The sequence below is a fragment of the Geospiza fortis genome, unplaced genomic scaffold (assembly GCF_000277835.1).
Source record: "Geospiza fortis unplaced genomic scaffold, GeoFor_1.0 scaffold114, whole genome shotgun sequence".
Classification (NCBI taxonomy): domain Eukaryota; kingdom Metazoa; phylum Chordata; class Aves; order Passeriformes; family Thraupidae; genus Geospiza; species Geospiza fortis.
The window spans coordinates 2,486,817-2,495,379 of record NW_005054383.1 but is presented as its reverse complement, the minus strand read 5'-3'; the positions used below and the strand labels follow the sequence as shown (position 1 = coordinate 2,495,379).

The following is an 8,563-nucleotide window of genomic DNA, read 5'->3' as shown; positions in this document are numbered from 1 at the left end:
GACACCGGGTTCGTGGGTTTTCCTGTCGAGACGGTGGTGGGGGGCTGGGTTCTGGACACGCTGGGAAAGCCGGCCGGTGACATACTTACAGGGGAGGGCTGGGGCTGGGGAGCGGGCTGCGGCGTCTGCGGCGTGCTTGGCTGCTGCGTAGGGGTACCAGGCGTTGCTGAGGTAGGAGAAGGCAAACTTTGCTGAGGCACGTTTCGGGTGTTCATGGTAGCCATCCTTCTGCGCATGAGCTGAGCCTGCTGCAGGCGGTGCTGGATCTGCTGCTGTCGGAGCTTGTGTTTGATATTGAGACAGAATGGCACGGGGCATTTGTTCTCTTGGCAGTGTTTGGCGTGGTAGCAGCAAAGAGCTATGAGCTGTTTGCACACTGGACAGCCACCGTTGGTCTTGCGCTTGCAGCCCTTGGTGTGCTGGACAACCCGTTTCATCTTCTGGCAGGATGGCAGGGAGCAGTTTGCGTTGCGGCACTGGCAGGCGTGGACGAGGGACTGGATGCAGCGCTGGATGCTCAGCCTGCGGGACTCCTGCGGGCTCTTGGACTGCTGCTCTCCTTGGTTGTTGCTCTCATCGTCCAGACCCAGGCCCCACTTAACCATCTTGTGGTCATGGCTCTTAGTGTTGTAGCAGTTGATGCAGAGGTCGTAGTCCTGCAAGAAAAGAAAACCCAGAGCTCAGGGGCTGACAGGGCACGAACCAGACGGGCAGAGAGCAGCACCAGCCCCCTGTGCAGGCACACGCTGGGTGCTCGTGGGTACAACCACGCAGGGCACAAGCAGGACGACAGTCACACACTGTCAACAGCTGCCACTTCACACCAGTATCCAGCCAGGGAAGGGGCTGCACAGCCTGTCCAGGCAGTGGGAGAGGGCTTTGGGGCAGGGAGGGCAGCAGCCTCAGCAAAGGCAGCCTGCAATCACAGCTCTGCACAGCTAACAATGCAATTGGAGCTATCATTGTGTCATTTTGTTACGTGGAAAAGTCTTGCAGAATTTTTTTTTTCCAGTTTTCCCCTTTCAATGACATTAACTGTTTATTTTTCTGTGCGTGCCAACACCTCCAAGTAGTAAGATAAATCTATAGTCACTCCTAAAAAGTAGGGTCTGGCCCTCCATTTATCCTTAGTCTAATTACTGACTAATAATTACTACCCTTAAGAATGTATTTTAAAACATCTCTAAACAAGAGCAAGTTTCAAGCAAAGACAGACACTTACCTGAAAACCCCCACATTTTTGCTGCCCTGTCCCTTTTTTGGCAGGAGGAAGGGCACTCCCTTACCCAGAGGTACCCAGAGGCAGCCTAAAGGCCCTGCCTCCTTCCACCACCTATTCCCTGTGTGTGTCCAATCCATGTCCTGCAGCCTCGCCTCAAGAAGCTCTGCTCAGTGCTTTCCTCAGAGGGATTAATTAAAACTCTTCCCCCTCAAACCTGGCAATAACTTGCAGTGTTAAAACGAGGCTGCACTTATTCAAACTTCTTTTGTTCAGCTACAGCCAGAAATGAACACAAGTCCTCCAAGAAGCCTCAAGCACACCAGTACAGCCCGTGGATAACTTCTCTCTAACACAGGTCCTAAAATTTGAGCAGTCTGGAAGTGGAAGGTGTCCCTGCTCATGGCAGAGAGGTGGAACAAGATGATCTTTGAGATCCCTTCCAACCTAAACCATTCTAAAATTCATAATTCTTTAAAATTAAGTTTAAAACCTGTCTATGCAGAGGAGCAGTAGCAGAATAAACAACACAGCAGGAGCTGTTCCAGAGCACTGGTGTTTTCCATGTCGAGCAACTAAAGTCACTTTTTCTACAAGAAGAGGCACCCACCTGGCAGTCACCTCCCCTTAAGTCTTAGCTGCATTTTACAAGGATGAGCTTATTTGGAGGAACTTTGGGCAATATCCAAAAAAACCCATCAAACTCAGCTGTAGGACAAGAGAGGGCCGAGTTCTGAGGTGCCCCACACATAAGTCACAGACAGTGCAATGCCACCATCCCTCAGGGACAGTGCAATGCCCCCCGTGCCCACACGTACCTCGCAGACCATGCAGTGCCACCATCCCCTCACACAGTGCAGTGCCCCCCGTGCCCACACATACCTCGCAGACCGTGCAGTGCCACCTGGTCTCCACGTGGTGCTTGCACTCGTTGCAGGTGTAGACGAAGCGGTCCTGGCCCTGCGTGTGCAGCTCCACCAGCATGCACAGCGTGGACCACTTGGAGCGGCGCAGGGAGGAGAACTCCCAGTGCTTGTCCCGGGCCAGCGTGAGGAAGGCGTCGCGCCCGTCCATCAGGTCACAGCTCAGCAGAGGGTCGGGGTCCACGATGGGGTGCAGGGTGTTAATCACGGGCCCCGCGTGTAAATGGATCACAAAAAACACCTGTGGGTAAATGGGGAGGAAACAAAAGGCAAAGAGGTCAGTGAGAACCTTATTTAATTAACTTAGTTTAGGCTAATCTCTTCCAATATGTTGTTATGCAACAGAAACATTCCTAGCCCAAGCACAGGGTTTATTCCTCCTGATTTTTCAGTTCTGAATATCACCATGCCTGCATTTACAGGAATAAACCCTTCTCTTTTTACAGCACATTCCCACAGTACCTCTTTATGCTTCTCCATGGTGGCATAGAGCTTCTGAGACAGGTCATTGGACACGTTTGGCATGCTGGGCTTCTTCTTGTTAGCTCTGCTGATGCTGCTCTTATTCTTGTTGGTTTTTTTGTTGTTCTTTTTCTTGGCGTTCTTGCTGTCGCCCTGGCTCCCCTGCAATAAAGGCACGGGAAAGATGTTACACTTTGGAGAGCTCTCTCCATTCACTGGGCTCACAGTGACACACTTCTGCTGTCAGGAATAGAACTTTGTTCCAATGCCTGTAAATCAGCCCTCCTGTGTTAAATATATCCTATCTTCCAGGAAAAATCAAAAGCCAAACTGGCAGGCAAACAAATCCAAACACTGTTTAAAAATAAACTTTCAAAGTATGTATACATTAAAAAATTCCCATTTTACACTGATTATTTTTCCTTCTCCAACATCATACTTCAGCTTCCACTGCTTTAAATCTTGCAGCTGACGATAAAATTACACAAATAATATGGACTTAAAATTCCAGGAGTGCAGTACTGTGCTTTACTGTGCATTTGGTGTGTCACATACCTGCTTGAGCTCTGATTTAATGCTTGTTTTTACTGAACAGATTTAGGGCTAGGACACAGATAAGAACATGCAGGATTTGAATTGAAACCAACAAAACACATTATTCTCCATCCTGCAGACTTCCAGCTGCATGTGCAGCTCCCCAAAAAATATTCCCTAAAACCTCCACTTGTGTCCAAGTTACAACACAGAGCACAGTGGCCATACACTGAATGTTAGATGGAAGCAAAGAGAGTGAAAATAGCAGATGATGCTATTTAGATGACCTGGGAAAACAGAAATAACTTTTAGAGTTCTCATGTCCTTAAAAAATCAAACTCCAAGCCCTCAGCAGGGAGGGCTCAGGAAAAACCCCTCTCCAACTTCTAGAATGTTGGTCATCATAAAATTAAAAATAATCTTGGATATATATATAAATATAAATATACACACATACACACACAAGTGCCATGAACAGTATGTACAAGCAAACACAGGGTTTGTCCACAGGCATATTTATTCCAGGAAAACAAAAATATTCCAACTGCAGAAAGCAATTCTATTTATAGACTGCTGCCATCCTTCCACTCCATTAATTAGGCTTGGACAGGAATTCCCTGTCCACTCCTGGGTTCTCTCTAACTCATTTTGTGGATTTTCTGACCAAACCTGTTTGGAAATGAAAATGAGACTCTTCTTTGGGATACCAGACAGAGCTCTAAGTGACTCTAAGGGATTCAGAAGTGATCTGTTTTATGTTCCCACCTTGACTGCCCCCAAGTTTCCTCCCACTGATGGAACTGGAGCCTGCCCTCCTTTGCCTCCACATCCTAAAGCCCCAACTGAGAAAATTTAAACACCAAAAGGAAGAACAAAAACTTATCAAACAAGCCAAGTCTAAGTTTTCTTTCTACTCCACCTTTAGCAAGTTTATATTTGGCAAGCTGTACAAAGTATTCCAAGCTGTTTTAAGAAGTTGTAGGGTTGTGTTTGTACCATTTCATTCTGACATCCAGCCAGACCAGCCAGAGATGCTGATGGACGGTTCCTGGGGGAGCCTCACCCCTTCAGAACCTCTGCCAAGAACTCTGAATATTTCCCAGCTCTTTGCTCTCCCTTTCACTGACACCTGCAGCACATGTTCACTTGCAGGAAGCTTTCTCCTTACACACACAAAATTTAGGACAAAGAATGTAAGAGAGATTCTGTGCCATTTCAGCACCAAGATCCATGTGGTGCTTGTACCCATGGAGATCCCCAGTGCTGGGCAGTTTCCTCCATGAAGTGACCCAGTTTAGGTTCTGCATGGGGGAAGTTCTCATAGTTTTAAACTTGCTCCTTTTCCTGAGTCAAGAGGCAAAGACCCCAGTGTGCCATGGCTGGGTGACACCTCAGCAGCCTGGGTGCAGGTTGTGTCCCCTGCTGCTGCCCCAGGCACTAAGGGGAGCACAGGGATGTTCCCCACCAAGGCTGCACCATCTCATTTTAGGTCACAACTTGTCTGAGCTCCCAGTGAATTGTTCTGGGCTTTTTCAAACACCTTTTACCCCCCTCCTAGATGCAGAGTAAATCCTCACACCACTGTTCTTCCTGATTTACTGCAAGTGATCCTGTTAGAAGAGAGAGCTGCTGCATAATTCCAAGCCTTGCATTCCACTTCCTTTTATACAGCAGTGCTTGCTGAACTATCTCAATATCCAAAGTCACATTCAGAAGGAACCAAGTGAAAGCTGTTAACTGTGTGGTTCCATTAAAACACAGCCACAAGCTGTATTAACTTTGAAAGAACTGCTAAGGTTTAACAGAAGGAACTTTCTGACATCACAAAATTGATGGATTGAGGTGCAATCCTCCACATCAAACCCATGTAACACAGACTGAAGGCAAACAGTCACAGCATCTAAGCTTCAAGGGGAAAAGCTTGGCAAAGCTTTTGGTATAAAAAGGTAAAGCTTTTGGTCTATTAGACTTCAGATTTTCCTACAACATTTATTTTCAAAACATCTTGCTGCAAGTCTCAAGTGAAAGGGACAGTATAAAAGTGCTGAGACCATTTGGTTGCAGATAAAATCAAGTTGGAAATAAAAATGAATGATGACATTCTGTCCAGGGCTCTGAAAAACTTGGTTGTTGTTTTTTTGTGGGGTTTTTTTTTTGGCTTGGTTGGTTTTTATAGACAAAGAGAGGATGCTGGTGAAGGAACAGCACCATCAGGATCAACTTTTCCCACCAACGCAAAGCCTGCAATAAACACTTTCAAATTTCAGCCCTTTGCTGTTGCAAATGACTACAAGTACCTGTGCTTAAATAACAGCCACGTTTCATTCAGCTTTGAAAAATCCAGCACCTTTCAAAATGCAAATGCTGGAGGTGCTTTTCAAAGGTGTGAACCAGAAGCTCAGCCAAATGACTGCAAGCAAATGCAGCGTGGCAAAAGCAGCTTAACACATTTCTCTGAGAAGAGAGATGCTGAACTGACATAAGTGACTCCTGAGTCTGTTAAAAAAACCCAACCAAGCCATCAGTAGATTTGTTATCCAAGAAGAAAAACAGAAATGCAGTTAAAGGGACCCCTGATTTAATGTCTGCTGTAAATGATATTTTCTAGTTTATCTGGTGTGACCTCTCTATATTAAAGCATTAATGACCAGCTTTGTTAGCTAAGGGACAATATGGCACATAAAGCTAACCCACCTCTGTTGTTTCACTAGCTGCAGTGCTCTCTTCCTTCTTCCTCTCCTCCTCCTCCTGCTCCAGCTCCTTGATGCTTTCTTCCAGCACATTAGGCCAGAAATCACCTTCAAAGTAAGGCAGCTCCTTGGCACTGGTCAGCCTGTCCTCAGTTGCTTGTTTGAAGATGTCCTGTTCAGCACATCACACCAGAGCAGGAATAAATAAATGAAGATCACTTAGGAGAGAGAGGGGAGAACCAGAGACACAGCCCAGAGCTGCACTGAGCAGCACCCACAGCCCAGAGCTGCCCCTGCCAGGGCTCCTTTCCTGGGGCAGCTCCAGAGCCAGCCTGGCAGCCCTGGCACAGCCCCACTCCCTGCTCCACCTGAGGATCAGTGCTGAGGCTTTCCTGACCCCATCATGCCATCAGTTCATGCTCCTGGCATGATGGCAGATACCAAGAGACCCCTGGAAAATGCAACTGACCCCTCCCTGCTTTCAAAGCCCCTTATCAGGAGGCCCAGATTTCCCAGCTCTAACAAGACTTGTTAGAGGCTGTTCCTACTCCACACATTCAGGAACTGTCACTTGCCATCAAAACATCAATTTTTTCCAGCACTGTCACTACCATTAAGGAATTCTTGTACATTTTAGCATGAAAGGAGTGGTAAATGCTCCCTTTGCCACCTTCTACTTATTTCCTTGGGTACATGTGTGATATTCTGCAGTTATGAAAATCATTCTTGTCATAAGGAGCTCCTTTATTTCACACTAGTGGGGTCCAGCATTTCACCTGCTCCTCCAGAATCACCAGAAAGAAACAGCTTCCAAAAACCTTGACAAGCTCCATATTTCCTTGCCTAGAAAATGCAGTGAAAGAAAAATACACAAAGGCAGGTTCTTGCAGATTTCCCTTCATGCAGACACCAAACCTAAGGAATTTTCAGCCTGAAAGGCAAAACCTCAAGAAAATCTAAGAAAATGAAGACACTGGTTGAGAATAAACCCCTTGTACAACATTGCTCCACTTTTCAGGTGTTATGAAACAACAATAGCTCCCTTCAAATGAAAAGATTATAAAAATTGAATCAGAAATTAAACAGGAACAAACCTTGTAGTCATGAATGATTCTCTCAGCAAATGCCTTGTCCAGCATCTTCTTATACCATTCTTGCAAACGTTTGGGTTTGGGTATTTTCTGGTCAGGTGGGTGGCAATGGAAGATATAATCATCTCCTTCACTGGGGGGACAGGCCCAGATGTGCCCTGTCACATACCTGTGTCACACACAACAAACACCATCTGTGACTCCCACCAGAAAGCCAACTCAAACCTTGTTATAAATTCAGACCTCTGGCTTTAGTTTTTAAATTTTTAAGATTTTTTTCTTTGTAGCAAAGATGCTGAGGCAATATTTTGACAAGGGATAAGGTCAGGACTATAATAATGAAGCTTAAAGATCAAGTGAACCTCTGACCAAATGAGTGATGTGCTGTCAGTTTAGGAATCGTATGGAGGGGCTTGACAGCTGGCCTGCAAGCAAAGCTGAGTTAATAGAAGAAATAACAATTGATGATTTTTGAGTGATCCATAGGAAGGAAGAAGACAAGGCCATCAGCAGGGAAACAGATTAGAAAAGATACAGGGAAATTTTTGCATAAGTAGATGTGTACATGTGCCTTATAAAATTTCTGTAAAACTTTTGCCAATTATATTGACACTAATTGCTTTGCACCAATGAATATAATAAATTATTGTGATGTAATGACTTAAGATCACGTTTTGTTAAGAGTACATAAACTGGAGAACATGCAGAATAAAAAACTTTTTTTTCTTGTACCCTGATCATGTGTGTGTGTCACACCCAACCTAAGGGTGACATTATCCCAACAACAAAAACCACCTTAGTGACAAAATCCCAGTTTCCCTCTCTGCGTTTGCTGCACACATCTCAGAGAGGTGAGAAGGAAACAGAGACCACCCCAAGTGCAAATCCCCTGAAGGCCCAGGTGCCTTTCCCTGCCAGCTGTGACTCACCCGAGTTTCTTGACGTACTCCAGGTACCCGATGAGGATCTCGTGGTACACGGCCGTGCGCAGGCAGCGCGGCCGGAAGAAGTGGATGCTGTCCAGGTAGGAGATGTACACACGCCTGCAGGGACAGAGGGACACACTCAGGCCTGCCTCAACACTGCCTGAACACTACTGACAGCTGCCTTCTGCACTAGATGAACATGCAGAAAGACAAATAAATGCTGAAGGGGCTTTAATGCATCTTCAAGTGTCTTAATGTCCTCAAAAGCAAAAGAGGGGCTGTATTTCTTTAGCCCTTCCCAGACTTTGGTGCCTGGCAGCAGCACCTGAACTGCAGCACAATTGGTTCCTACAGGTTGTGGGAAGGGCACAGAGGTGACAATTGTGTCACTACAGCTCCAGCTCTACATGGAGACCTGGCTGAAGGCAGCCAGTGAAGCACACACAGCAAGAATATACATCAAGAGGCAAAAATAAAAGTGGAATGCAAAAAATGTAACATTTTTGTTTGTTATAATTTTGTACATTTTGTAATTTTTTTTTGATTTATTATTTTGGTGGATGTAGGAGGTTGTGCGAGTTGATAATTAGGATAAATATTTATCCTAATAAATTCCATTTTTTGTTATTTGTCTTTCCCTTCAAAGTCATCTGCAGTCCTAGAGCAGGATGGATTTGTGGCCCAGAACTGAAATGCATGTGCCAAGTGTCTGCAGTGG

The 8,563-nt window shown here is 45.7% G+C and overlaps 1 protein-coding gene across 1 annotated transcript in view; it reads right to left on the bottom strand.

Moving 5' to 3' along the window:
* CREBBP (CREB binding protein) overlaps nt 1–8,563 on the bottom strand; it is an 84,071-nt gene that overhangs the window by 3,614 nt on the left and 71,894 nt on the right. Inside the window, 6 exon segments of the mRNA XM_014308739.2 lie at nt 6–656; nt 2,102–2,383; nt 2,605–2,766; nt 5,833–6,000; nt 6,923–7,088; nt 7,849–7,965. Of these exon segments, the coding sequence (XP_014164214.1) occupies nt 6–656; nt 2,102–2,383; nt 2,605–2,766; nt 5,833–6,000; nt 6,923–7,088; nt 7,849–7,965 (1,546 nt within the window).